Consider the following 27,236-nt stretch of genomic DNA (forward strand, 5'->3'; position numbering starts at 1 on the left):
AAATAAACCGGTTTTTTAATTATTATATTACATCTGTCATATTTCAGAACGTGAACACAGAGCTATAGAGTTTGACAGCTTCTGGATTAATGCTGTTGAGCGTTTCAGGATCCAGCGTCTCGACATCAGGGAAAGAGAAGTGGTCGATCACTGCTGGCTGAGGTAGCGGCAAGAATGGTGTCTCAGGTGAGCTTGGGGTCTCAACCTCTGGGAATGTGAATTTCTCGATAATCTCCAAAGATGACGACTTTGACGGGACGTTAGGAACGAAGGGCTTCGCCTCGGCTGGTCTGAAGGTGAACTTGGGTTTTTGTATTTCTTCAGGGACCACCTCAGGCTTAGAAACAACAGCCGGCTCGATTGGCGTGTCTTGAGGCAACTCTTCAATTTTTGCTTTATTTTGCTCCACTGGCTCGGCACCTTTGGAAGCAGCAAAAAGAGGCAATGAGGTAGATGGTGGACTAGCTGCAGGTTTGTTCTCTTTAGGCTTCTGGGGTTGCACTGGCTGCACTGGCAGTTCTGGTTTCACTGGCTCCGGCGTAGGCTCGGACTTCTGTTCTGGCATATCGTCTTCAGAATCAATCTCTATAATCTCTGGCTCTTCCTTAGGCACCGTAGTTTCCTTTGGAAGCGGCTGTGGCTCGGGAGTGGATGAGTTAGGCTTGACCTTAGCGACTGGAGATTTTTGCTCGTCTAGACTCTTGTCCTCCTTTTCTTCCAGTGCGTCTGGGTTCTCCAATATGCTCAGCACTTTATTAGCAGTCCTGCTCTTAATTTCCCTTTTCTCCACGCGTGGTTTCACAGGCGTCTCAAGTCTCATCCTGTAAGGCGAAGGCAAGCTTGAGTATTGGACCACGCGTTTTTTGAGCGTCGTTGGAAATGGTTGCGGATGCCGAATAATCTTGTCCTCTCTGGGAGTATATGTGGGCACGTCTTTGGCAGTTGGCTTCACAGAAGCAGGTCGCAACACGGTCGGATTGCTGAAAAAGCTACTTTCGTTAGGTTTGAGCCCGGATGAGGACAAAAACTGAGACTCATTCTGAGAATGACGAAATGTCTCCAGTTGCGATTGGTTCTGCTGGTGCACTTTGTTGATCAGAGAAAGCACTCCCTCCACTTCAATGTCGTTGAGAGGAGCATCTCCCTTGCTTTTGAAAAACTCAGAAAGCGTTCTGTTTGGATTGGCGTCACTCAGCACTGAGAGGTTTGAGACATTCGAGACATTCGAAACGTCGGCCACGTTGTTTTCCCCAGAGGGCTGCGGAGAGCGTGAAAAAATCCTTCGCAGTCTGCCCATCAGCCCCTGAGAGCCCGAAGTCTTTGGCTCAATTTTATCGTACGGCTTGACTTTTGTTCTATCCCTTCGAATCATCGAATCTGAGACAAAAACTAATTTGAAATAAATTCAAGTTCCAATATTATTTATTTCTCTAGCTTCATATATTATGTCCATTGTAGGAGCTCTTGCCTGCCAAAAAGATTCCTACCTCAAATCTCTTGCTACAACAGTGGTCGCATGCCATAAGAAAGGAAGCAAGTACGAGGTAGAACTAGAGGATACAGTTTTGTTCCCAGAGGGTGGCGGTCAGCCAAGTGATACCGGCAAGATCTCATCGGGAAGCGACGTTCTGGAGGTCGAGAGTGTGATTAGAGCAGGTCTGAAAGCTTTGCATCTTGTGGACAAGCCTCTAGAGATGGGGGCTTCTGTGACTTTGAGTGTGGACTGGGAAAGACGGTTCGACCATATGCAGCAGCATACGGGCCAGCATCTTCTTTCTGCTGTGTTGGACAAGCGGGATCTGCCCACACTCAGCTGGAATATGGGAGATGTGATAAACTACATTGAGATTCCTCGCAAGCTGACAGACACTGAGCGTGAGGAGGTCGCAAAAGAAGTGAACTCGCACATCACTCAGAATTTGCCGATCTCAGTCGAAGTGCCGCCAGATCGCGAGGTCGACGAAGTGAAAGGTGTGATGAGAATCATCCACATCGGCGACCTGGATGCCAATGCGTGCTGTGGCACTCACTTGAAAAGTTCTGGACAGATCAAGGGGATTGTTCTATTGAATCAAATAGCTGGAAAAGGAGGCAACTCACGACTGAATTTCATTGCTGGAGACAGAATATTCAAGTTCGCAGAGTCGTCGCACAGTATTCTGAGAGCCTTGAGTTCTGCCACTTCTGTGCAAAGCGAGCAGTTGGTGGACAAAGTCAGCAGTTTGGTGACTGCCACCAAAAAATTGCAAAATAGAGAGTCGTCATTGCTGAAGGAGCTGGCGGTTTTGACGGCTGCGGACTTGAAGACCAAAGCTGCCGAGAAGAAGACCGTGTTTTTCCATAGAGCGGATGTGGGGCTTGACTTTTTGAACCAGATGTTCAAAGAGCTAAAAGATCAGCCTGGTACTTTTATATTGTTATCTGGAGAAGGAAAAGACGGAGGTGCGGCGCTGATTTTTGGCGAGGACACAGAGCAGGTGAGCAAGGAGCTCAAGGAGCAATTATCTGGCCTTAAGGGTGGAGGCAAAGGTAAATTCCAGGGAAAAGTGTCTGCGTATGGCAAAGGCGAGCTTGAGGCTCTGAAGCGCAAATGGACATAAAATATTTATTATCGTAATTGAGTACATCACTGATTCGTTATGTTTTTAGACTCAGCCTGCTCCTAAGACTCATCAGGCTTCTCATGGGGCTGGGTTTTTTGCGTGGCTGTGATCGTGCAATTTCGTCTGCAATCTGTATACGTCGTAAAGTAGATATTATGACATCAAAGGCAGCAGAATCGTTTTGGGTTGTGTGGAGACAGACGGTGTTGTTGGTATCTCTCGCTGTTTCCAGTGTTTCTGCGGTTTGGTCTGCTTCTGAAAAATCCAGGTTCACAGTCCCGGGCGTAATTTCCGACTCCGTGTCGGAGGACAGCTGCGCAAGATCTGGATCTATTTTTTTCAGAGCTGCCTGGAGAGTCTCGTACTCTTGGAAACAATGGCAGCAGACAATCTCTGCACACCTGCTCCGAGGAAGCAGAGAGCTCAGGTCGTACAATGGACGGTCACAGACAACACAGTATCGTAAGTTTGACTCTGCCGTCTTGATGTAGGCCTCTGTTTCACTATTCAGGGTGGAGCTCGAGTTGACGCTTTGTTTGCGATAGTAGAGCGGCAACAGCGCATCAGGGGGTGTCATATCATTCTCGATGGCGCGTTTGAGATCGAACAATGAGGTCTTCTTGCGAAAACCCTTTGGGTAATGAATGTAATCTTCCACGAGTAAAAGCTCTGCGTACGGGCTAGTCTGTGCAAAGTTCGGGTGCGGAAGCGGGAAAGAGGTCAGTTGCTTGTTGTCAATGAGGTCCAGTCGCGACGGACGATTTTTCAGCGAGTGCGCAGCGTTCTCAAGCATTCATGAGAAACGAAAATAACAATATTTACCTGAAATAAAACGTTTATGTATCACCTTCCAAAAAGGGAACAATCATAATTTGATATGAAAATAAACATTTTTTAGAACGTTGCGAATATTTCTTGGCAGCTCTCATTGTACCTGATGTGTCGGAAGCAGTGAGTTTTCAAGCAATAGCACACCAAGTCAATATTAGCTGAAACCAGCCCCCGAAAAGCTAAACCGAAGCCTCTGACGACCGTGTCCCAAGAAACCGGCTTTGAGCGAATCCCGACATGGGTTTGCCCCAATCATTAATAATCTTGAGACGACAAACGAGGTAAATCGCGAAAATAATATTTGTGCAGCTTTCAGCTGGAGAAAATATAAAGCTGTTACCTTGGGCTGTCTTCGCCCAGTATTTTAAAGATGACAGGGATCACAATCATAGGCGCGGGGATTTACGGTGCGTATGCCGCAAAGAAGCTCTCAAGCGTTCCTGGATTAGAGATCACCCTGATCTCGAAAAAAAATTATATCAACTTCGTCCCTTCAGTTCCGAGAAACTTTGTTACTCAGAACCTGAACGGATACTCCAGAGCTCTCGAGGAGGTTTTTGGCGACTCGGTCAGGCTGATTTATGACGAGGCCGTCAGTTTTGACGAATCGAAGGTGACCACGCGCAAAAATGGAGATGTCGCATTTGACGTTCTGATTGTTGCCACGGGATCAATACTTAGCCGCGAGTTCGAGCTACCGGACACCGTTGATTCTGCAATTGAACATTTCACGAAGGAGTTTGAACAGGTACAGCGCGCAAAGAACATCACCGTTATTGGTGGCGGAATTTCGGGCTGTGAGCTGACGGGAGAGCTGGCACACAACTTCAAGGACGAAATAGCCAAGGGCGAAAAAAGAATTAATTTGATACACTCCAGCACGAACGTCTTGTCGAACAATGAGGTCGATTCCGTTAGACGGAGCGTCCAGTCCCAGCTAGAAGACATGGACGTCAAGCTCTACCTTGGTCAAAGAGCAACTTTGGACGGAGATAAGGTCTATGTTGGATCCGAGGAAGTCCCCACCGACCATATTATATGGACCACGGGAGTGAAGCCAAACACACCAGACTCGCCACTGGAAGGACTCAAGAACGAAAAGGGTGAAATCAAAGTCAAGCCAACATTCCAGACTCTGGCTAGCCCTAATATTTTTGCAATTGGAGACTGTGTTAATTTCGTCATCAAGGCAGTGGCTCCGCTGAAAAAGTGGAATTCTGTTTTAGTCGACAATGTGATCGCCTATGCCCAGAACAAGCCGCTCACGAAGCAGGTTGTGCCGCCTACAGAGAACGACAAGCCGACTTGTGGTGTCAGCCTGGGTCCGGAGCACGGAGCAGGCCAATTAGCCACGCCGTTCGGCACTTTCCCCATGCCGGCATTTTTGGTCGTGCAGGCCAAGTCCAAGACCATGTTTAAGGGAAAACTGAGCGAGCTCTAACTACTGGAGTATAATAGTGAATAGAATTTCAGTTAATTACCTCTCTGGAGTCTCCATTGGAAATAGTTGAGTTTTGGAGGCAATATTTTGGAGTCGAATTTTTTCTCTGCTGGTAGCACTTGCTCAACCGAAGAAACATCGTCGGATGATGCCAGGACATTTCCAGACTCGTCAATCGCCTCCACATAAACCCGCTCAACAGGCTTGTTAATCTTCAGTCTAGTCTCGAACCCAGTTCTGTCTGTTTCGCCGAGCAGTTTCTTGCTACCATTGTCCACGGCATGGAACCTCCATTTTTTGGTCTCCGTGTCGCCGTTCCACGAAACATAAATGACCGTCTCGTCGTCGTCGGTGATCTCAGAAAGCACAGCAACAGACTCCGAAGGGTAACCATGCCAGTCAAACTTGAAAGCTCTGTAGTTTTGGACCTTATCGGAAAATTCACCCGAGTCCAGGAAAGCGTGAAAAGTTATTTCTCCATCTGCGGTGTACTCAGTGACACTTCCCTCGGAGCCCCAGTTGACCAGAACGTTGCCCGATTTTAGCAGATGCGTAGAGCCCTGAGATTTGGCCCGAATGCCGTATGGAGCAGGATAATTTCTTAGAAGCTTGGCCTCCCATTTTTCGGTGTCGACCTCGACAATTTTTCCGCTCGAAATTTTGTTCAAATGGACCTGGCTACCGTCCTTGTCTTCTGTGCCGTGGGCCGAGTTATCGAAAAACGAGATGATCTGCTTTTTTCCGTCCTCAGACGTCCAGACGTACCGGGCATGGTGCTGGAACCCGAACTTGAAATCGCCCACGCTCTTGAAACTAGAACTGGTGACTCCAGGAATGCCACCTAGCTTCCACAGAACTTTGCCGGTTTTTCCGTCAATCTTGTACAAAGAGGCGGCGTCGCGTGCCGAGAGCAAATAGTCGCCGTTGTCGTCCTTGTCGACCGAGTTGATGTGAAAATAGTCCCACGCGTCGCTGGAGTTGTATCCAGACCCGGCTTCTCCCTCGTTCAGCGGAAGCACAGACTCGGCCGGCGAAACATGGTCCAAAGAGGCCCATTCAAACAGAACCTGTCCGGTGTCAAGGTCGAGTTCCTGGAAAATTGCGTTGATGATCCATTGCTGCTCGTCAGAGCCACCAAATTCGGCAAGGTTGCGAGGCACCGGCTGGTAGATCTCGAGCAAGGCAGTTTTCTCGTCCTTGATGTGAAACTCGTGCTTGTCGGTAATCTTGTGGTTTCCGGCCCTGACTTCCTTGACCAGATCGTAATTGCTGTTCAACACCGTATGGTGTCCGTGTCCGTGGCCATAGGCAGCGTTGTGGTCACCCTCAAAGCTGAAAAGGACGTCATCGTCGTTGTATCTGGCGGCCTGGAAATTGGCATTCCAGGTACCAAACGTGCCGTATCCCGACCAGACCAGCTCGCCATCGCTGGTGAAAATGTACGGAGCAGACTGACGGGGTTTGTGGAACGTGTTTCCAGGGGCCCCCGTGAACGGAGCAACAAACAGGTATTCGGGAGACACCTTTTCTGCGTCGTAAATGGTGATGTTTAATTTGGGAGGAGACAGGTCTGGCCGACTGCGGTACTGCCAGTCGGCGTACGCTGGAAGAGCAAGAAGAAGAAGTGCGCCAATCATGGCAGAAAGAAGATGTATCAGGGGTACCTTTATACTTTAAAATTGTGGCTGCATTATTAATTGAGCCGCAGAACCACACAGCCACGAAGAGCTGCCTCGGCAGGAAATTTTGCCGAAAGGGTCCGCCACATCTATTCGTCATACGACGACCGTGAGCGTATGCGGGCAACCTTTTTCACGCCCGCCAGCACCAGACAAGCCAGACAGCACATACAGGAGAGAAATTGCGCGAACCGGATGGCATGCTCGTAACTGCCCTGGACAACGCTGCGGATTTGTGGCTCCAGATGCTGGATCTGCGAGACGTCTTTGGACACCGTTCTAACAATCGTATGAATCTGGTGTTGGGAAAGCCCCGGCAGCCGATGGAGGCTCGACAGACACCTGCGTGCAAAAACGCGCTTGATGATGGCGGCAGACCCGGTGACACCCCACACCGAGCCCATGCTGCGGAACAGATACGCGGTGGACGTGGCTATTGCCTGTTTGTCCCTGTCGAAATTGTAGATGAACGAAAAGAGCGACGTGGGGAAAGCCAACCCCTGCCCCACGTTTGCCGGAATCAGGCAGAGACCCGTCACCCACTGGTTGACGCCCTTGTGAATGTATAATGTGATAAGATTTCCAAACAGCATCAGTGTGCAGCCTGCAACGACGAGAGAAAAAAGACTATATTTTTTGCGGCTCATCAGGACGCCTGCAATAAGGCCGCCGACGGGAGTAAACAGCGCCGGGATTGTGAGTCGCAGGCCCGCCTGGGACGCCGAGTCGCCCAGGACTATCTGGAAGAGCAGCGGGAGGACGAATAAATAGGCGTAGCTGGAGATGCCCAGAAACACGCCGATTCCCAGAATGATGTAGCTGAACGAGGAGCGAAGCAGCACCGGAGGAATGATGGGTATCGCGGAAGTCCTCAGCTCAACCAGAGCAAAATGGAAGAGCAGTCCTATGCTCAAAAGAAGCATAAGTAGCAGCCTGTAATCAGACCAATTAAGCTCGTTTCCGCCGAGCGAAAGCACAATCATCTGGAACGCCAGCGACAGTACAAGCGCCGTGGCGCCCTTGATGTCAATTTTGTCAAACATGTGGACCGAGACGTGCACATGGGGCGGTTTGGGGTTGTGAATGTAGAAGTAGCCAATCACAAGGCCAGCCAGAGCAATGGGTACCTGGGCGAGAAAACACCATCTCCAGCCGAGCGTGTCTGCTATGACGCCGCCCAGCGACGCGCCGCAGATGCTTCCAAAGCCCAGCAGAAGGTTCTGGAAGGCCTGCCAGCTCCCTCGTTTTTCTGGAGCCACGAGGTCTGAGTTGACGATGGTGGCCAACGTGATGAGTCCTCCCCCACCTATGCCAGTGACAGCACGCATGGCGTCCAGAACAAAGATATTGGACGAGACGCCGCATCCAAGACAGCCCAGAATGAAGAAACTTGTGGCCCCAATCACACACACTCGCCGGCCAAGAACGTCAGAAAAAGACCCATACAATGGCTGGAAAGCGGTGCTGGTGATGAGGTACGACGACGTGATCCACGACGCGATGTTGGCCGCTTTGAACTGGTTGCCGATGGTGGTGTATGTGGACGCCGTCACGGTCCCGTCGAAACCTGCAAGGAAGACGTTTGCAAGCAGAGAGCACTCGATCCAGAAGAAATTTGGGGGCAGAGCTAGAGAAACAGGCAGGACGGTCTCCTCATTGTCGGACTTGGCGGCACCGTAAGTGATCTGGGACTCGATCGCGCTGTCCGAATCCAGCAACTGTTCGCGTGAAGAAGACATTGAAGATCCTTAAATTATTCGAAAAAAGAGTGGCTTTACGTACAGCTGCAAAACGTGCAATTGGGTGGCTGCGGCGATGCGGCAGAAAAAAAAAATCTCGGTAACGTTGAAAAATATACTCAATTACGGCATTTATTCGGTAGCATCAAATCCATTCTCCGAAGAAGAGTTTGAGCTTCTGCTTGGTCGTAAGCGGGTTCAATTCCCTCTCTTTCTGGACCCGTCTCAGCTCCTCCTCGAGCTCGTACCGCCGGCCTGTTTCAAAATCCATCTCTTCGTATCTGACCCATTTAGTCTTCTTCCAGATCTTGTAGCCAAAGAAAAAGAAGGCCGACAACGGCAGCATGATGTACGCGTCAATGAACGATGAGTGGTCGAACGGCTTCAGATACATCCAGCCCTGGATCAGGGCCAGAAACAGACTCATCACGATACAGAAAATCGGTGTGTACGGATACCACAGACATTTGAACGGCAGCTCCTGTACGCTGTGGCCAGCCCGGATCCAGCCTTTTCTGAATCTGATCTGCGCAATGGCGATCGACGACCACACAAAGAAGATAGACACTCCGGAAACATTGACAAAGTAGGTGTAGACGGTTCTGGAGCCGCTTCCCACTTGAAGCAGACTAAGGAAGCCGAAAAGATTAAATGTGATGGCTGCAACGTACGGCACGCCGCGTCTGTTGACTTTGCCGAAAAAGCGCGGGAACGGCGTCATGTGCTCGTTCGCCATGTTGACGATGGTCCTTGTTCCAATGTAGAGCGCAGAGTTGATTGCACTGAACGATATCACCACCACAAATAAGTTCACCAGATGGTGTGCGTTGTGCCAGCCAGCATTGTACAAAGCCACGTATATCGGCGACTTCAGAGAGCTCACGCCATTTGACAGCTGCGGCGAGTCGTACGGGACGGTGATACCATAGGACAGCGAGATGCACACGTATATGTACATGATCCGGATCAGAGTCTGTCTCACGGCGATAGGAATGGCTCTGATGGGGTTTTTTGTCTCTGCCGCATTCAACGACATCAGCTCGATGCCAACGTATGCCGTGGAAGAGTTGACGATGGCGCTCGCAAGAGATTTGATGGCCGACTGGCCGGCCCAGGGAGTGTTGAAATTTCTAAATCCAAACGCCGGTGTTCCTTTCACTCCACCGCACATGTACACGATGGTGAACACATAAAAGGCCGACAGGCCGAGCAATTTGATGATAGACAGCCAGTATTCGGCCTCACCGTACCCTTCAACGCCCAAAAACTGTGCACATAGGAAGAAAGCCCAGAATATTAGAAAATAGCCCCAAGTTGGCACCTGGGGAGCCCAGAAGTTCATTGTCGACGAAAGTGTGATGTATTCGGCCATCAGCACACAAATCCAGACGATCAGGTAATTGTAGGAAGCCATGGCGGCAAACGCCTCGTCGACAAACCTCGTGATGTGGTTGCTAAAGCCATTAGTGGCAGAGAAAAGAGAGTTGAGCTCTCCGATCGACTGCATCAGCGAGAAAGCCACGATTCCAACGACGGTGTAGTCTATAACCAGGGCGGCAGGGCCGTCTTTGTGCAAGTAGACACCTAGTCCAACGATCGAACCCGGCCCAATAATCCCTCCGAGAGCCATAAGCGTGACATGTCTGGTTTTTAGACCTCTCTTGAGCCCCGAGTGTGGATCGAACCTCTGGTCAAGATTCCCCGAGCCAGATTCCCGATCTAGCTGCTCGGAACTGATCGAAACTTGGTTGGTCAGCTCTTTGTCCATGATAAAGCAGGGCCAACACTTTCAGTCGAGTCTCAAAAATTTGTTCCTGCTTTGCGTGCTATGCATGATTTTTTTTCTTGCCTATACCGCCACACATGACAAAGTCACGGGTTATAAAGCCATTCTTGATTTTTTTAGCTCGATACACATAGCAGCAGGTACAGAAGATGGTTGGAGAGGAATGAATGGCATGTTGCTGATGGAACTTGATTCTGCAGCAGTGCTTGTTTCACTATTTCCCGCATCGGCCTATAGTCACTCCGAAACCTGATCTTGTTATTTTATAGACGAAATAGCCGTAGCAGTCAGATCCACTCAGAGAAAAATTCCTTGGCTTTCTGCTTGCGTGTGAGCGGGTTCAGTTCTCTCTCCCGCTTGATCTGTCTCAACTCTTCTTCGAGATCGTATCTGCGTCCAGTCTCGAAGTCCATCTCTTCGTACTTCACCCATTTGGTTTTCTTCCACAGCTTGTAGCCGAAGAAGAAAATTGCAGAGAGCGGGAACATGATGTACGCGTCGACAAACCACGAGTGGTCAAACGGTTTGAGGTACATCCATCCTTGGATCAGGGCCAAGAAAAGACACATGAAAATGCAGAGCGCAGGGGTGAACGGGTACCACAGACACTGGTACGGCAATTCTGAGACCTTGTGGCCACTGCGGACCCAGCCAATTCTAAATCTAATTTGTGCAAAGCAAATAGCGGACCAGACAAAGAAACTGGACACTCCGGAAACACTCACGAAATAACTGTAGGCGGTTTTCGAGCCGCTTCCGACAGACAACAGACCCAGGAACCCAAAGATGTTGAACGTGATGGTAGCCACGTAGGGCACTCCATGGCGGTTGACTCTGCTGAAGAATTTAGGGAACGGAATCATCTTCTCGTTTGCCATGTTCACGATGGTTCTGGAGCCGATATAAATAGCAGAGTTGATGGCACTCAGCGAGACAATCACAACGAAAAGGTTCACCAAATGGTGCGCATTGTGCCATCCTGCGTTGTAAAGGGCCACGTAAATTGGCGAACGGAGAGAAGTCACTGTGCTAGAGAATTGGGGCGAATCGTAAGGAACAGCAATACCGTACGACAGAGCAAGACCCAAGAAAATGTAGATGATTCTGATCAGGGTTTGTCTCACGGCGATCGGAATGGCTCTAATAGGGTTTTTCGTTTCGGCAGCATTCAGCGACATAAGCTCAACGCCCACGTACGCAGTGGAGCAGTTAACAATGGCACTTGCAAGAGACTTCATTGCAGATTGGTCTGCCCACGGAGTCTTGAAATTCCTGAACCCAAAAGCAGGGGTGCCTTTGACCCCTCCGCTCATGTAGACAATAGTGAAAATGTAGAACGCGGTAAGCCCGAGAAGCTTGATAATGGCCAGCCAGTACTCAGCTTCTCCGTAGCCTGCAACACCCAGAAATTGGATGGACAAGAAAAACACCCAGAAAATAAGGAAGAATCCCCAGAGCGGTACAGCAGGGGCCCAAAAGTTGAGAGTCGACGACAGCGAGATGTACTCAGACATGAGAACGGCAATCCAAACCACCAGGTAGTTATACGAAGTCATTGCCGAGAAAGCCTCGTCAACAAATCTCGTAATGTGATTGGAGAATCCATTTGTAGAAGGGAACAATGAGTTCAGCTCCCCGATCGACTGCATAAGCGTGAAAGCCACCACTCCCACTATACTGTAGTCAACAACCAGAGCAGCTGGTCCATCTTTATGGAGATACACTCCCAAGCCAACGATGGACCCGGGGCCAATAATGCCTCCTAAAGCCATCAGAGTCACATGTCTTGTTTTTAGACCTCTTTTCAGTCCCGAGTTTGGGTCAAATCCGGGCTTCTGGGCTGAAGAAGATCCGGACTCTTGGTCGAGCTGTATAGCGTCGACGGTAACCTGACTTTTGAGCTCTTTATCCATTAGTAGAAAAAGCTTGTGTAATGTCGATCAAATCTTTTGTCGGTCGAGTCTATATTTCAAAAGCCAATGCCTCACGGAGCGGTTGCATGCAATCTTGCTTATCGCAGGGTCGCCGACAAAATAAAAAGGGACGGCATAAAATTCTATTGTTTGGAACCCCTGAAGCCTTTCTTATCTCTAACCTATTCCTGAATCTGGTAAGGGAATGCGCGGAATTAAATACCGCAGTGACAGAGAAGGTGTTAGGCTGGCGGCTTTCCTGTTCTCGGCACTTGCCACAAGACTTTTGTCTGGGCAGGCGTATTGGTATTCTTGGCCGTCGATTTGTGAGATAAAGTGCATTTTCGGAGGACAGGCTGACTCTGGACTTTTTTGAGCTAGGAGGTGGAAACATGGCAGAATCAAATAACCAGTATGCAGCTATTTTGAGACCTTGATCAGTCCACTAACGGGCGTCGAGGCTCTGATCGGCCAACTGCACTGAAGCGATCTGACTCAATTTTGTATTGCATGATAAATCTTAGCAGTATGCAAGTAAAACAGCGAACTGGGCAAATAAACATAAAGCTGTGATTTTGTAAACGGGGTTGGGTATTCAAAAAATGAGGAGCGGAACATTAAGCAATGAAAAGCGGTTGCGGCGGCGCCCCAGTACGTGCCGCCCGAAATATGAAAACGGCGCCGCCATCAGCTAGCCTTCTTTTCGTGTCTTCTAGCGTGCGAGAGCGCATTTCCGTCGTTTTTGCGCGAGTTCTTTCTTCCCTTGTATGGGAGCACAAGCGAGCACTGTGTGCACTGGGCGAAAGTCATGGCAACGTAGGGACAACTTTTTGGAGCCACGCCCTTCAACACGGTAGAGTCAGGAGCCACGGGCAGGTTCTGATCTGTTTTGTACTGGTAGTGGACCAGTCTATACTTGTTTTCGCGAACAAGCTTCGATAGCCACATGTCGTTGAAGTAGAAGAAAGGATCGTTCTGGGTGAGCGGCCGGTTATGGAGTCTGGTGTGGACCTCATTTTCTTCTACCAGCAGCGACTGCATCTGCTCTTGGCTTAGCGAGTGACTGGAACCACAAAGGACTTCCACTGGGGGCTCTTGTTGCAGCACGTCCACGGATACCACTGGGTCAGGAACAGCAGGCCCTGGTTGAACGTGAGTAGACAGGAGCTCCCCTTTTTCCGGCCCTTCGTGTTTCTCTGGTTGCTCAGTTTTCTGTCTCTTCCTCGGCATCGTCTGCTCATGCAAATGTCCCAGGAATTCGTTCACGTGCTCTGCTACTTCTTGCGCCTCGTCCATGTTGGATACATGGCCGTAGTAGATATGTTGCCCCTTGTTGTCGTTTGAAAAATGGACGTCGTTGAGCGTTGCTCCATGGAAGCAGTTGAACACGTACACATTTGTTTTTCCGCAAACATGCTGTGTCTCCTGATTGACCGACTTTTCCTGTGCTGGTTCTCTGATCATTATAATCAAGTTATATTTCTCCCTTCTATTTATTTTATTTTCTTCCCCCAGATCCCTTTTTTCCAAACCCAAAAAGTGGCTGGTGGCAGACTGAGCAACCTTAAATAGGAATATTTCCTCTTCGGATAAATTTAGAACAGACATGACAGAGGAAAAGAACTGGGCGGTAGAACCGGTCCTCAGGCCAAGCGGAGGCCCCCGGAGGTTCTGGAACACGTTTCTGCTTCTTCTGGTGGTCCTAGTGTACTTTTCTTCTGTTCTGATTGGCCAGATTAACCAGCTTTACGCCAACCACAAGGAAATAGGCGTTGCAAAACAAAGATCGCTTGTGCCTGTTGTTCCGGAGGGAAAACTGCCCCTGACCTTGGCGGCCACCCGCAACGGGACGTTTACCCCTGAAAGGAAGAGTATACAGTGGCTGAGGACCGACTCTTCGGCAGCCAACGACTCCGGAGAGTACATCGTTATAGACGGCGCCGACTATGTTCTCAAGTCGCTGACGGACAAGAGAGAGCGCGTTCTCTTTTCCGGGACAGTCGTGGACTACAAGGACTCCTCGTTCAAGATTGAGGACATTGTTTTCAGCGACAACTTGAAACACGCCCTGGTTATCTGTGATAAGGTCCATAACTGGAGACACTCCTTTTTCGCTACGTATTTTGTGCTGGAAGTGGAGTCCAAGAGAATCAGCCCGCTGTACAACGGCAGCTCGCTTGTGTCACTGGCGAAATGGTCGCCAGACTCTTCCAGCATCGCTTTCGTCGTGGACAATAATGTCTATGTGAAGAACCTGGCCTCCAACGAGGTGCGCCAGGTCACATTTGAGGGCGGCACAGAGATCTTCTATGGCAAGCCGGACTGGGTTTACGAGGAGGAGGTGTTTGAGGGCGACACGGCGATGTGGTGGTCTCCGAACTCCGAATATTTGACGATTTTACGCTTCAACGACACGCTCGTGCCGACATTCCCTATTCCGTACTTTGTGCAACACAAGGACGACGTCTACCCGGAACTGCGCGAGCTCAAGTATCCGAAAGCAGGGTATCCGAATCCCCAGGTGGACTTTGTTGTGTACGACAGCAAGAACGACAAGCTGGCGTCGCTGGACCCGTCTGACGCCTTCTACAACGACAAGGACGTTTCTAACGAGGAGAGACTGATCACTGAAGTCAAGTGGGTTGGGGATTCTGATTTCTTGCTGAAAATCACCAACAGAGAATCGGACATTCTGAAAATCTTTATCGTGGACGCCTCGGCGATGGAGTCGCGGCTCAGACGCTCAGATTACGGCTCGAGCGCGAACTCGTGGTTTGAAATCAGCCACAACCTGCTGTACGTGCCGAAGTCCGACTCCAGACCGCACGACGGCTACATCGACATCGTCGACGTGGACGGATACGATCACCTAGCATACTTCTCTCCGCCGGACACAGAGGACCCGCTTATTCTCACGTCCGGCGAGTGGGAGGTGGTGGACGGCGCTGCCGCATTCGACGCCGTCCTGAACAAGGTTTACTTCATTTCCACCGAGAAATCGTCTGTCGAGAGACATCTGTACTCGATCGACCTCGACGGCTCCAATAAAACCAGCATCACAGACGTCGGCCAGGAAGGATGGTACTCGGTGTCGTTTTCTGCTGGCTCGCGGTTCCTGCTGCTCAACTACAACGGACCGGACGTTCCGCACCAGGAACTGCTTGATTTGCATCTAAACACGAGAAAAACGCTCACTTCCAACGACAAGCTCGCAGAGACGTTGCAGAAGTACGCTCTGCCCGAACACAACTACGGCGAGATCGACGTCGGGGCCGGCAAGCTGCTCAATTTCCACGAGACGCTGCCTGTGAATTTTGACGCCTCCAAGAAGTATCCGCTGCTCTTTTTCGTGTACGGCGGGCCAGGCTCGCAGCTGGTGCAGAAGCAGTACGCGATGGCGGCGTCTGCGTTCTCGTCGGTCGTTGCCGCACAGCTGGACGCCGTGGTGGTGACTGTCGACGGCAGAGGAACAGGATACAAGGGAAAGGCATTCAGAAACATTGTGCGCGATAAACTCGGACACTACGAGGTGATCGACCAGATCGCCGCGGCCAAACACTGGACCGCGAAACCGTACATCGACGAGCGAAAAACGGCTATCTGGGGATGGTCGTACGGCGGCTACATGACGCTCAAGACGCTGGAGGCCGACCAGGGCAGCACGTTCAAGTACGGCATGGCTGTCGCTCCGGTCACCAACTGGCTACTTTACGACTCGATCTACACAGAGAGATACATGCACACGCCGCAGCAAAACGCAGGCTACTACAACTCGTCGGTGCACGAGGCTGCGAATTTTGCCGGCGTGGAGCGGTTCCTGCTGATGCACGGAACAGGCGACGACAACGTGCATTTCCAGAACTCGCTCAAGTTCCTGGACATGCTGGATCTCCAGGGGCTGGAGAACTACGACGTGCACGTCTTCCCGGACAGCGACCACTCGATTCGCTACCACAACGCAAACACGATCGTCTACGATAAGCTGCTGGCCTGGCTGAGGCAGAATTGGTCATGACGGATGCGAATTGTATAGTGTACTATAGGAACGAATATTCACTGGTACTGGAAGTTGTAGCCGTCCAGCCCGTACGCCAACTCTCTTTCGAGGTCGATGTTGTCGTCGTAGAGCATTTCCTGCGGTTTTGGGGGCAGCTCGTAGTCGGCCACCTGGCCCTCGAACGGCGTCTTCAGCTGCGGCTGCTGCTGCGGCTGGTCCATCTCGTAGGCGCCCGTCGCGCCGCCGTACTGCTCGCTCACTATCGTCTGCTCCTCGAGCGGTCTTCTCACGTACTCTCTGAACGAGCGGGTCTCCTCGATGATCATCTGCTTCATCTCATTAATGTCGTCTGTTTCCTCGAACGAGAAGTCGAACTTGGTCGCGCACACCGGCTCGTCGTTCGGGTCGTGCCACACCTCCAGATACGGGTGTTGCAGCGCGTCCTCCACGGTGATTCTGTCCTCTGGGTTGAGCGTCAGCATGCGGTTGAGCAGGTCGATCGCCAGCGGGTTCGCGTGCGGGAAGAAGTTCTCGAACGGCACCTTGGGCATGTACGGCAGCGACCGCACGTACGCCTGTGCTCTGGACGACTTGATGCTCTGCATGGTGTGCTCGTTGGGGGTGCCTAGCACCTTCAGGATCTCGTTCAGCTGGTCAACGTAGTCCTTGCCCTTGAAAATGGTGGAGCCGCCTAGCAGTTCCGCCAGTATGCACCCCACCGACCACATGTCGATGGCCTTGGTGTAGCCCTGGAAGCTCAAGATAATCTCGGGAGCACGGTACCACCTCGTGGCCACGTACTCGGTCAGGAAGCCCTGGTTCTTCTCCGGGTCGTTCGAGTAGCCTCTTGCAAGCCCAAAGTCGCAGATCTTGAGCTCGCAGTCCGCGTTGACCAGCAGATTGCCCGGCTTGAGGTCCCTGTGGAGCACGTCTGCCGAGTGGATATATTTGAGCCCGCACAGGATCTGGTAGACAAACGACTGGTAGTGCGAGTCGGTCAGCGGCTGGTTGGAGCGGATGATCTGGTGCATGTCGCACTCCATGAGCTCCTCGTACAGATAGATCTCGTTGAAGTTGCCGTTGGGATCCGGCACTATGTCGAGGTCGTACAAGCAGGTGATGTTCTTGTGGCCCCTGAAATGGCGCAAGAGCTTGATCTCTCGCAGCGCTCTTTTGCACAGGATCTTCTTGCTGAAGATGTTGGTCACCTTCTTGATGGCCACATGGCCCCCCTCGTCGCCGGCCTCGATATACTTGGCCGAGCACACGATGCCGTAGGCTCCCTGTCCCAGTCCCTTGATCAGCTGGAATCGGCGGTCCACAACGAAGTTCTGCTGGAACACCCTGAATACGTGATACTGGTCCATCGTGTTGGAAGACGCCGCCATAAAACTCGGATTCGGGCGATGCTTATATACTCAAACAAGGTCCCAATTTAGATACTAAAAATATCTCCTCGATTTCTTACCTCTTAGTGACACGCGCTTTATCTTGGCATACCACGAAAAGTTGAAGAAAAATAGGTTTACAGAGACACTTCAGGGGAGACACTCTGCGCCGTTCGAACCTTGCAGACTCGTTTCTCTGCGCACGCGATCCGAGCCGCCCCATCAGAACGAGCATTTTCCCCGCACCGGCCGATTTTTAGCCATCGAAATCCACCCGTTTTCCGCTAGTCTCTGTGCCAGTCCAGTATGGCCGTCACAGCCATGTCTCCGCCCCCACAGGCGGGCTCCGCATCCACGGCGTCGTCCACGGCCTCGGCAGCACACGCAGCCAACGGCTCGCTGCTGCCCAGAACGAAAAATGGCTCCTCCAGACGGATCGAGATCGACAACCTTGTCGTTGAGTTCCAGAAGAAACTGGGCAAGAACTGGGACACCTACCAGGTCGCCGTGTCGATGTTTCTTGTCGGCAAGCTCTCGCGTCGCGAGCTGATGGAGGAGCTCGACAAAATCCTGGATAAATCCACCTACAGGCTGCACAACCAGCTTCTGCTCACAAACCTGGCCAACTCGCTGAGAGACGAGCCGCTCGACGGAACGCTCTCGACGGGTTTTGGCAACCAGCAGCTCTCGAAAAAACGAAAAGCAGGCACCAAGTCGTCACAGTACGAGCTGCTGAAAAAAGACATTCTCTCGCTGCCGATCAGAGAGCGACGCCGGCTCAAGGGCATCAAGCGCGAGGCTGGCAAGCGCGGCATGATAAACTCCACGATCGCGCTCACCAGACAGGCGATAGTGCCGCGCGTGCCCATCGTCACCAACAACGAGTCTGCCGTCCAGGGCAACACCAGCCAGTGGGCCCAGGACGTCCTGGACGGCATCCAGACACCGCTGTGCTCCGAAACGTACGAGTTGCCCGATAAGACACATCTGCGGTCACGTGTTCTGGGAATCGCGCGGGAGCATGGCTTAGTGGGCCCTGTGGGCGACAGCGTGCCGGACGTGCTGTCGGTCGGCCTGGAGTACCATTTGAAGCGGCTGATCGAGCGCGCGCTGGACATGGTGCGCATTCGCCAGAAAAAAACGCAGCACGACTCCAGAGGCCCTGTCACCATGACCATCGAGGACATGTACGACACTCTGGAGACGGCTCCGCATCTGGTGGAGCCCAGCGGCCCGCTGTTTGCTCTCAGCAGCAACCAGTTGAAGAACGAGGACGACGTGGCCCTGCTGGAGCAGCAGCGACAGTATTTGCAACGCGGGCCGGGACAGAAGCTGTCCAAGATCTCGTTCGTGCTGAAGCCGAAGAAGACAGAGCCGCAGCCGCCGCCCGCGTCGTCGTCGTCCACCATCACGGCGCCAGCTTCGATGCTGGCCGTGTCGCCGCTGCGTCCTGGAGAACAGGCCTCGAACGGAGCAGAAAAGCAGAATAAAGCAGACACGCCAGACACACAGAACGGCAAGCAAATCCCGCCGTCCTCCGCCGCAGCACTCACGCAGCCGAACTTGCAGCTGAGCGACCCGAACATCGGCCGTCCCGACGAGCTCAATTGGCTGATCAATGATCTCTTGTGCAACAACTAATGTATACTACCACCCTGGAATTTTTTCTGCCAAATCGACTTTGCGTGTCAGTAGGCCCTAGCACCTCAAACTTTTTCGACTCGTGGATTTTGCCACTCTCGTAAACACACTTGTTTTCTTCATGGCACCTGCAAAAGAACAAGAAACCAGAAGAGCGTCCATTGAGCAGGGCAAGGAGCCTGCTAAGGAGGAGCAAAAAAGCAAGGCCGACAGCAAGAAGGCCGAGGAGGAGCTGAGCGAGGAGGATCTCCAGTTCAAGTCCGAGCTGGAGATGCTTGTCGAGCGTCTTTCCGAGCCAAACAAAGACCTGTATGCCCCTGCGCTGGACAACCTGAAAAGTTTCATCAGAGACTCCACGTCCTCGATGACGGCAGTGCCTAAACCGCTCAAATTTCTCAGACCTCATTATCCCACATTGACAGCGATCCACAGCAACTGGACCGACCCGAAGCTGAAATCGCAGCTCGCAGACATTCTCTCTGTGTTGGGAATGACCTACAGCGAAAAGGACGGCGAGAATTTCAAGAGGGAGTGTCTAAAGTACAGACTACTCAGCAACATCGACTCGACCATATCTGAATGGGGACACGAGTATCTGAGACACCTTTCTCTGGAAATCGGCGAGGAGTACCAGGAGAATCTGGAGAACGGAGTCAACAGAGAAGACACTCACACGGAACAATTGATCAAGCTGAGCTTGGAAATTGTGCCTTACTTCCTCAAACACAATGCAGAGGCTGAAGCGGTGGATCTCCTGCTTGAAATCGAAGAAATAGAAAAGCTCTCGCAGTTTGTCGACAAGAACACATACAACAGAGTGTGTTTGTACATGGTTTCCTGCGTGCCGTTGCTCGCTCCTCCAGACGACCTCGCCTTCCTCAACACCGCCTTCAGCATCTACTTGGCTAATGACAAACTTCCACAAGCACTGAGCCTGGCTATCAGACTTGGAGATGAGTCCTTGATCAAATCTGTTTTTGAGGCCACCAGCGACGAGCTGGTGCAGAAACAGCTTGGGTTTATGCTGGCGAGACAGAATTCTTGCTTCAAGGTCGACAACGAGGCCGTGCAGGAATGCATCTCGAACGTCAAGCTGAGCGAGTACTTCAAATACCTTGTCAGTGAGCTGAACTTGCTGAAACCGAAAGTTCCAGACGATATCTACAAAACTCACCTTGAGAACTCACTTTTTGGCCATTCTTCCAGATTAGAGAGCGCAAAGCAGAACTTGGCTGCTGCGTTTGTGAACGCATTTGTTAACGCCGGTTACGGATCAGAAAAGCTTATCAGCGACGAAAAATGGATTTACAGGACTAAAGGCGAAGGAATGCTTCTGACCACTGCCTCATTGGGGTTGATCAATCTATGGGACGCAAATGAGGGTCTTCAAACTCTTGACAAATACTTGTACTCTGAACAGAGCGAAGTCAGAGCAGGCGCATTGCTGGGAATGGGTATTTCGACCACCAGCGTCCACGATGAGGTGGACCCGACACTTTTGCTGTTGCAGGATTACATCAGCAGCGATTCGAACATCGACTCCAAGATGATCATTTCTGCCATCACGGGAATTGGCATTGCCTTTGCAGGCAGTGAGAACGATGAGGTGATGAACCTGCTCTTGCCTCTTGTGTCTGAGCCATCAGTTTCTGTTGAGATTCAAGCACTCTCTGCTCTTGCACTAGGTCACGTTTTCGTTGGAACTTGCAACGGTGACATCACGTCCACCATTCTGCAAACCTTGCTGGAGAAGGAGACATCTGATCTGACCTCTAAATGGATCCGTTTCATGTCTCTTGGTCTCGGATTGCTATACATGGGCAAATACGACCAGGTGGATGATGTTCTTGAGACGATCGATGCCATTGACCATCCAATTGCCAGAACTTTGAAGGTTCTGGTGAATATATGCTCTTATGCCGGAACCGGTAATGTCTTGCAAATTCAATCTTTGCTGCAAATGTGCACAGTGAAACCAAAGGATGAGAAGGACGACGACGAGGACGAGGAAGAGAAGGAAAAGACTGAAGGCGAGGACAGTAATAAAGAGAAGAAAGAAACCAGCGAGGAGGAAAGCTCTGAAGCTCAAGAGGATGAATCCTACCAAGGGTACGCAGTTTTGGGACTTGCCTTGATATCTATGGGAGAAGAAATTGGCCAGGAGATGTCACTGCGTCATTTCGGACACTTGATGCACTATGGTACTCCGCTCATCAAGAGAGCTGTTCCTTTGGCCATGGGACTGGTGTCCTCGTCCAATGCGCAAATGAAAGTGTTTGACACGCTTTCGAGATATTCGCATGACCAGGATCTGGATGTTGCCTACAATGCCATTTTCGGTATGGGTTTGGTTGGTGCAGGAACCAACAATGCTAGATTAGCCCAGCTTTTGAGGCAGTTGGCTTCGTACTACGTGAACGATCAGAACGCCTTGTTCATGACGCGTATTTCACAGGGTTTGGTGCATCTGGGTAAGGGAACATTCACGTTGTCTCCTTTCAACACAGACAGACAGATCTTGTCCAAAGTCTCTCTTGCTTCGCTTTTGACCGTTAGCATTGCCCTTTTAGACCCAACATCCTTCATTCTGGACCAGCATTCGAGTCTGTTATACTATTTGACGCCAGCCATCAAACCACGCATGCTTGTGACTGTCGACGAAGAGCTCAAGCCTTTGAAAGTGAACGTTAGAGTAGGCCAGGCAGTGGATGTTGTCGGACAGGCTGGAAAGCCAAAGACCATAACTGGATGGGTGACACACTCTACTCCTGTTCTTCTAGGATTTGGAGAAAGGGCTGAGCTGGAAAACGATGAATACATTCCCCTCACAAACTTCCTTGAAGGAGTTGTGATATTGAAGAAGAACCCTGACTACATGGAGGTGGAAAACTAAAGTAATGGCTATAGTGAAAAAAAAAAAATTAAAAAAAAAACTATGAATGTAGTAATGCTGCTGGTTAAAGCGACAACCAACAGCCGGTAAAGTACAAGTGTGTCGAAATGAAGAGCGAAAAAGTAAAGCACAAACGGTCATGAAAGTCGTAGCACACCACATGAAGCTAAAAAGCTTTCTGGCTGATAAATAAGCGAAAAGATAATCCTAGAACTTAAGTCGTGAGCGTGGTATCTTTTCATGCTATGTCACAATTCGCTTGGTACCGCTTGGATACTTTCTCGGTGATCTATAATGGTTTTTTGATATTTTCTTACTTTTTTTTTGGTTTTTTTTTTGATTTTTTTGATAGTTTCAACTTCCACTAGTACTCAACGTGCTTTTGGGTCTGAGGTTGAGTTGGCTGGCCGTTGTATCTGTTGTGGTTGCGCTCGTTTCCATTAGGAAGTTGATCCAGTTTGAAAGGTCTTGGAATACTTTCTGGCTGGCCAACAACGTACAGAGATTTGTCGATCTCAGCAGGAATAGGCTTGATTTCGGTTCCCAGTTCTTGTTCAATCTTGTACAAATTGAATCTATCGTTCCAGTTGATGAGGTTGATTGCGATACCGAAATGGCCAAATCTTCCGGATCTACCGATTCTGTGCAAATAGGTTTCAGCGGTCTTTGGGAAGTCAAAGTTCACCACCACATTGACTGCCTGAATATCGATACCTCTGGTAAGCAAGTCAGAACAAACCAAGTTTCTGACTTTTCCTTGTCTGAACTCGTGGAAGACCTTGTTTCTGGCGGCCTGAGGCATCTTGGCGTGGGAGTAGTAGCAAGAGTAGTCGAGTTCGGTGATTTTCTTGGAGAGCAGCTCGACTCTATTGGTGGAGTTGCAGAAAATGATCGACTGGTTGATTTGCAGTTTGGAAAAGAGAGTGTTCAAACAGTGCAGTTTCTGTTTTTCCTCGACAAAGGCATAATACTGGGTGATACCTTTCAAGGTAAGTTCGTCCATCAAATTAATCTCGTAAGGCTTGTAGAGGTGCTGGTCCATAAAAGATTTAACGGCGAGAGGAAACGTGGCGCTGAACAGCAGCGACTGGTAGCCGTTGCCCTTTCCGGACGAGGACTGGGGGAAGAACTTGAGGATCTGTTCGATAATGTTTTTAAACTCGCGCGATAACATCTTGTCGGCTTCGTCCATCACAAACATGCGACATTCGTCGAATTCGGCCAGTTTTCTAGATGCCAGATCCAGCACTCTTCCTGGAGTACCCACCAGAACGTGCACTGGCTCGTGGAGTCTCATGATATCGTCTCTAAGCGAGGTTCCTCCAGTAGTGACCATGACCTGGATGCCCAGATGGGCCCCCAGAGTCTTGACGACCTGAGACGTTTGAAGAGCCAATTCTCTAGTAGGGACGAGAATCAGCGCCTGTATTTTGTTCACCTTCGGTTTCAGCTTCTCCAGCGTTGGAATCACAAAGGCTGCCGTTTTTCCTGTGCCGTTTTTCGCTCTAGCGAGAATGTCTCTGCCCATTAATGCCACCGGAATGGCTTCTTCCTGGATGGGCGACGGTTTTTCGAAGCCTGCCTCGAATATGCCCATGAGAAGTTCTCGTTTGAGATGGAAAGACTCGAACGTGTTGCCCTTGGTGGCGAGCACGTCGTCTGTCTGCGGCCGGCCGTCCTTTTTCGGGAGATTGAGGTTTGCTTTCCAGTCTTCGGACATTGGGTGTAATTTTGAGGTGGGAAAAAAACTTTATGTGCTTGGCCGGGTAAGCTTTGGCTCGTGGCGGAGGAGCGTACAGGAGCTGGCGACTGGCGGGAATGGAGTCTGTGCCGTCAAACACAGACACAAGGCACCTGCTGGAGCTCTCCAGAGGCCTGTGCAAGCCCGCGCGGCCGCAGCCCGCGCAGACTCCGCCGCATCATTTTGTCACGCCTGCTCAGCGTGCGCTATCTTTTTTTTACACCCCCCACCAAAGCAATCCATCTCCCCTATGCATCTCTTCTACCTAGGAGTCGTCAGACCAGGCAAAAACGGCGCCAAGACGCTGGAACTCGCCGAGGCCAAGGACCTGTCCTCGTTCTCGTTCTTCCAGCGCTCTTCGGTCGGCCAGTTCATGACTTTTTTTGCTGAAACGATCGCCGAAAGAACAACACCTGGCCAGAGACAGTCTGTGGAAGAAGGCAACTACATCGGCCATGTTTACACCAGGGCAGAGGGCATTTCGGGCGTCATAATATCCGACAAAGACTATCCCATCAGGCCAGCATACACGCTCCTCAACAAGATCCTCGACGAGTACATTTCCATCCATCCTCCAAACCAATGGGCCACCGTTGCAGAAAAAACGCCCGACCTCGCTTTCGACAACCTGGAGCCGTACCTGACGAAATACCAGAACCCGACCGAGGCCGACGCGATCATGAAGGTGCAGCAGGAGCTGGACGAGACCAAGATTGTGCTCCAGAAGAGCATCGAGTCGGTGCTCCAGAGAGGCGAACAGCTGGACTCGCTCGTGGACAAGTCCGAGGCCCTCACGGCAAGCTCGCGCACCTTCTACAAACAGGCCAAGAAGACCAACAGCTGCTGCGTGATTGTCTGACGCCGCTCGCCCTGTAATCGTCGCTGTTGTGGACAGCGTTGCGGCGGTGTCTGTCCTGGTCTTGCCGCGCTGCGCTCGCTCATAACCATTGTCTAACTAATGGAACTAAAGAAAAATTTACTTAGTAATCAGCATGTATTCCCTGTTGTCGCGCACTGCACTTAGAGGCTCGCGGATTCTCGCGAGACGGTCGTCCACCTTCTCGAGACGGCAGTTTTCCGCTGCTGCCCCGGGCGGCGCCGTTCTCGCGCTCGGTTTGGCGGGATTGATCACGTACACTTTTGCCTCTCCGATTTCGATGGAGTCGCCCATCGACAAGGAAAAGCTGGCCGAGAAGGCCGAGAAGCCGGTCGAGACGACCGAGCATGACGACGAGAAGGGAGCCTACGACCCAGAAACGGGCGAAATCAACTGGGACTGTCCGTGTCTCGGAGGCATGGCCCACGGCCCTTGTGGAGAGGAGTTCAAGGCCGCTTTTTCGTGCTTTGTCTACTCCAAGGAGGAGCCTAAGGGCATCGATTGCATTGAGAAGTTCAAGGGAATGCAGGAGTGTTTCAAGAAGTATCCAGAGGTGTATGCTGAGGAGCTGAGAGAGGATGACGAGTACGGCCAGGTTCCAGAGGCCCAGGAAGCCGCGGAAAAAGCGGAAGTTGCCGTCGCGGAGGCCGTCGAGACCGTTTCTGAGACTGTTTCCGACGTGGCAACGAAGGTGGCTGAGAAAACAGAGGAATCAGTGGGCCAAATCGCTGAGAAGACCGATGCTTTGGTCCAGTCGCCACAGGCAGCCGACCTGTCGCACAAGGTTGCCGACGCTGTCGAGAGCGCTACAGAGGTGCCTGCCATGGTGATCGAAGAGACTTTGGAGGGTAAATAGACTGTAAATATTAATGTACATAATGTTCCAACTCGTTGAATGCGACGGGCTCGAAGTCTGTTCCGGTCTTGGCCCATACGACGTCGTCGTCCAGATAGATCAGAAGACCGCTCTTCATGTTTCGGGTGACGCGATACATGGCCTTTCCTGCCATCAGAGTCGACTCGGGCAGGACGAAAAGGTCGTGCTCCTGACAGTAATCATCGAGCAGCTGTTTGAGAGTGACGTTAATTTTTTTTTGCGGCTTGAGACTGAGGTTTTCGGTAGCCTCCACCAGTTTGGATATTGAGGGCTCTCGCTGAGAGATAAAGCGGTGCATCGGCGGGACAGTCATCTGGAGCTGCTGTAGGGAGGTTTGGTATTTGAAGTTGAGGTGGTCGAGCGCCAGAACGAGGTATGTTTGCAGTCGCGGAAAATGGTAGCAAGAAAGTAGCCGTGCGTACAGTCGCACCAGTGAGTCGAAAACATAGTGGTACTGGTCTCTGGCATCTGAAAGGGAATAAAACTTGTCGGTCCACGAGAGAACAGCCTCGTTCTCAAGCAGATAGTCGATCTTGTCGTACCGAACCCCATTCGCACGAAGAAGAGCGACAAATTGCACAACATCGGCGTTCTGGAGCTTGCTCTTCCTCAGTTCCTGAACACACCTCTTAATCACGGAGGACTCCATCTTTTGTCTGGTCTGCTCGTCTCCGTACAGATCAAGCCACAGACTCAGATGAACTCTCTTTGCCGGAAGCTGCTGTTCCTCAATGTTCCATCCAACAAGTATCCAGTCTGCGTATTTCTGGAAAATGTCTGCCACCACCTGGTCAACCACCCGTTCATCCATCACGTTCAGCCAGTCTGTCAGCCATGTTTCGGGCCCTGGTTCTCCCATTTTCCAGTGGCCTATTTCGTCCCTGAATTTTGGCAGCAGTACGTTCTCGTACACTCGTGCAACAGCCTCTTCAGACACAAGTTCCTGAAAATCCTCAATCAATGCAATTCCAAGATTTGGCTGCCAAACAGACCATTTGGTGGCAAAAAAATCGCCAGCCTTCTTCTCCCATAGCCGACTGACGAGAGCCTGGTAGGCATTGTCGTGATCAGACTCAAACAGAGAGTATTCGTCCTTGTAATCGAGCAGCCGGTCTGGAACGTTTGAATCAAGATCGGTAGGATCCCACGAGTCCATCAGCGCGCGGACTTGGGGCTCCAGCTTGGCCATCAGCATCTTGGCTGCCATTTCCCTGTCACCGTCGTCCTCGATCATCTCATGCTTTCCGTCCAAAACTCGCTGCAGCGCCAAACGGCGCTCTCTAGAGGCCGTCTCTATCCTTCGCTGTTGCTCCAGCTCGTGCTGGGCAAGATCTATCTTGGCCTGGACGTCCTTGAGCTGTCTGAGCATGTCTGCCAACGCCGCTCGTATATCAACCGTTTCAGAGCCATTGTCGCAGATTTCCTTGATTTTCAAGGGCACAGGAGTGCCCAGCTGCTCAAACTGCTCGATCAGCGCGTAAAGAGACGGCAGAGTGCTTTCAAACGCCACCTCTGACATCGGCTCGTCGTCAGACGAGTCTGTGTCCGACGATTTCTCATCGATCCCGCCAATACCCAGTCCGCGCGGACGCATCTTGGTCTCTATGGGGGCCACAATTCCCTGTTCGGCCTTTCCAAGTCCTTTTCCCTCGACGTAACCCATCTGACGCAGCAACGAGGCACCGATACCATACTGCTTGTCCACGTCCGTCAGAGGCTGTTCGTCGGTGATACTATTCGGCTTCCCCAGACCAGGCCGTTCGTCCTCGCTGCTCTCATCGTCCTCGGAAGCCCGCCGTCGTCGCTGAAATTGCAAAGGATTAAACATAA

At 51.2% G+C, this 27,236-nt stretch overlaps 17 protein-coding genes across 17 annotated transcripts; 7 read left to right on the forward strand and 10 right to left on the reverse strand.

Moving 5' to 3' along the window:
• Positions 1-43: 43 nt before the first annotated feature.
• On the reverse strand, positions 44-1,372 carry KL928_003187 (uncharacterized protein; the record flags this gene model as incomplete). The annotated part of the gene is made up of 1 exon (XM_043203746.1): positions 44-1,372. The coding sequence occupies one exon, from the start codon at positions 1,370-1,372 to the stop codon at positions 44-46; it is 1,329 nt and encodes a 442-aa protein (XP_043059440.1).
• A 73-nt stretch (positions 1,373-1,445) lies between these two features.
• Positions 1,446-2,600, forward strand: KL928_003188 (uncharacterized protein; the record flags this gene model as incomplete). The annotated part of the gene is made up of 1 exon (XM_043203747.1): positions 1,446-2,600. The coding sequence occupies one exon, from the start codon at positions 1,446-1,448 to the stop codon at positions 2,598-2,600; it is 1,155 nt and encodes a 384-aa protein (XP_043059441.1).
• Positions 2,601-2,637: 37 nt separating this feature from the next.
• KL928_003189 (uncharacterized protein) lies at positions 2,638-3,396 on the reverse strand (the record flags this gene model as incomplete). Its single annotated transcript, XM_043203748.1, has 1 exon — positions 2,638-3,396. One exon carries the CDS (start codon positions 3,394-3,396, stop codon positions 2,638-2,640), a length of 759 nt encoding a protein of 252 aa, XP_043059442.1.
• Positions 3,397-3,804: 408 nt separating this feature from the next.
• Positions 3,805-4,875, forward strand: KL928_003190 (uncharacterized protein; the record flags this gene model as incomplete). The annotated part of the gene is made up of 1 exon (XM_043203750.1): positions 3,805-4,875. The coding sequence occupies one exon, from the start codon at positions 3,805-3,807 to the stop codon at positions 4,873-4,875; it is 1,071 nt and encodes a 356-aa protein (XP_043059443.1).
• Positions 4,876-4,907: 32 nt separating this feature from the next.
• Positions 4,908-6,512, reverse strand: KL928_003191 (uncharacterized protein; the record flags this gene model as incomplete). Its single annotated transcript, XM_043203751.1, has 1 exon — positions 4,908-6,512. The coding sequence occupies one exon, from the start codon at positions 6,510-6,512 to the stop codon at positions 4,908-4,910; it is 1,605 nt and encodes a 534-aa protein (XP_043059444.1).
• Positions 6,513-6,643: 131 nt separating this feature from the next.
• Positions 6,644-8,293, reverse strand: KL928_003192 (uncharacterized protein; the record flags this gene model as incomplete). The annotated part of the gene is made up of 1 exon (XM_043203752.1): positions 6,644-8,293. One exon carries the CDS (start codon positions 8,291-8,293, stop codon positions 6,644-6,646), a length of 1,650 nt encoding a protein of 549 aa, XP_043059445.1.
• Positions 8,294-8,438: 145 nt separating this feature from the next.
• KL928_003193 (uncharacterized protein) lies at positions 8,439-10,061 on the reverse strand (the record flags this gene model as incomplete). Its single annotated transcript, XM_043203753.1, has 1 exon — positions 8,439-10,061. One exon carries the CDS (start codon positions 10,059-10,061, stop codon positions 8,439-8,441), a length of 1,623 nt encoding a protein of 540 aa, XP_043059446.1.
• Positions 10,062-10,366: 305 nt separating this feature from the next.
• On the reverse strand, positions 10,367-11,992 carry KL928_003194 (uncharacterized protein; the record flags this gene model as incomplete). Its single annotated transcript, XM_043203754.1, has 1 exon — positions 10,367-11,992. The coding sequence occupies one exon, from the start codon at positions 11,990-11,992 to the stop codon at positions 10,367-10,369; it is 1,626 nt and encodes a 541-aa protein (XP_043059447.1).
• Positions 11,993-12,679: 687 nt separating this feature from the next.
• Positions 12,680-13,456, reverse strand: KL928_003195 (uncharacterized protein; the record flags this gene model as incomplete). Its single annotated transcript, XM_043203755.1, has 1 exon — positions 12,680-13,456. One exon carries the CDS (start codon positions 13,454-13,456, stop codon positions 12,680-12,682), a length of 777 nt encoding a protein of 258 aa, XP_043059448.1.
• Positions 13,457-13,598: 142 nt separating this feature from the next.
• Positions 13,599-16,007, forward strand: KL928_003196 (uncharacterized protein; the record flags this gene model as incomplete). Its single annotated transcript, XM_043203756.1, has 1 exon — positions 13,599-16,007. One exon carries the CDS (start codon positions 13,599-13,601, stop codon positions 16,005-16,007), a length of 2,409 nt encoding a protein of 802 aa, XP_043059449.1.
• A 38-nt stretch (positions 16,008-16,045) lies between these two features.
• KL928_003197 (uncharacterized protein) lies at positions 16,046-17,377 on the reverse strand (the record flags this gene model as incomplete). The annotated part of the gene is made up of 1 exon (XM_043203757.1): positions 16,046-17,377. One exon carries the CDS (start codon positions 17,375-17,377, stop codon positions 16,046-16,048), a length of 1,332 nt encoding a protein of 443 aa, XP_043059450.1.
• A 306-nt stretch (positions 17,378-17,683) lies between these two features.
• KL928_003198 (uncharacterized protein) lies at positions 17,684-19,018 on the forward strand (the record flags this gene model as incomplete). The annotated part of the gene is made up of 1 exon (XM_043203758.1): positions 17,684-19,018. The coding sequence occupies one exon, from the start codon at positions 17,684-17,686 to the stop codon at positions 19,016-19,018; it is 1,335 nt and encodes a 444-aa protein (XP_043059451.1).
• A 121-nt stretch (positions 19,019-19,139) lies between these two features.
• Positions 19,140-21,911, forward strand: KL928_003199 (uncharacterized protein; the record flags this gene model as incomplete). The annotated part of the gene is made up of 1 exon (XM_043203759.1): positions 19,140-21,911. The coding sequence occupies one exon, from the start codon at positions 19,140-19,142 to the stop codon at positions 21,909-21,911; it is 2,772 nt and encodes a 923-aa protein (XP_043059452.1).
• A 364-nt stretch (positions 21,912-22,275) lies between these two features.
• Positions 22,276-23,631, reverse strand: KL928_003200 (uncharacterized protein; the record flags this gene model as incomplete). Its single annotated transcript, XM_043203762.1, has 1 exon — positions 22,276-23,631. One exon carries the CDS (start codon positions 23,629-23,631, stop codon positions 22,276-22,278), a length of 1,356 nt encoding a protein of 451 aa, XP_043059453.1.
• Positions 23,632-23,902: 271 nt separating this feature from the next.
• Positions 23,903-24,511, forward strand: KL928_003201 (uncharacterized protein; the record flags this gene model as incomplete). Its single annotated transcript, XM_043203763.1, has 1 exon — positions 23,903-24,511. The coding sequence occupies one exon, from the start codon at positions 23,903-23,905 to the stop codon at positions 24,509-24,511; it is 609 nt and encodes a 202-aa protein (XP_043059454.1).
• Positions 24,512-24,644: 133 nt separating this feature from the next.
• Positions 24,645-25,385, forward strand: KL928_003202 (uncharacterized protein; the record flags this gene model as incomplete). The annotated part of the gene is made up of 1 exon (XM_043203764.1): positions 24,645-25,385. The coding sequence occupies one exon, from the start codon at positions 24,645-24,647 to the stop codon at positions 25,383-25,385; it is 741 nt and encodes a 246-aa protein (XP_043059455.1).
• A 10-nt stretch (positions 25,386-25,395) lies between these two features.
• KL928_003203 (uncharacterized protein) lies at positions 25,396-27,234 on the reverse strand (the record flags this gene model as incomplete). The annotated part of the gene is made up of 1 exon (XM_043203765.1): positions 25,396-27,234. The coding sequence occupies one exon, from the start codon at positions 27,232-27,234 to the stop codon at positions 25,396-25,398; it is 1,839 nt and encodes a 612-aa protein (XP_043059456.1).
• Positions 27,235-27,236: the final 2 nt, after the last annotated feature.

Source organism: Ogataea angusta (assembly GCF_019207475.1).
Source record: "Ogataea angusta isolate 61-244 chromosome Unknown 61-244_NODE_6_length_652341_cov_89.526226, whole genome shotgun sequence".
Lineage (NCBI taxonomy): Eukaryota > Fungi > Ascomycota > Pichiomycetes > Pichiales > Pichiaceae > Ogataea > Ogataea angusta.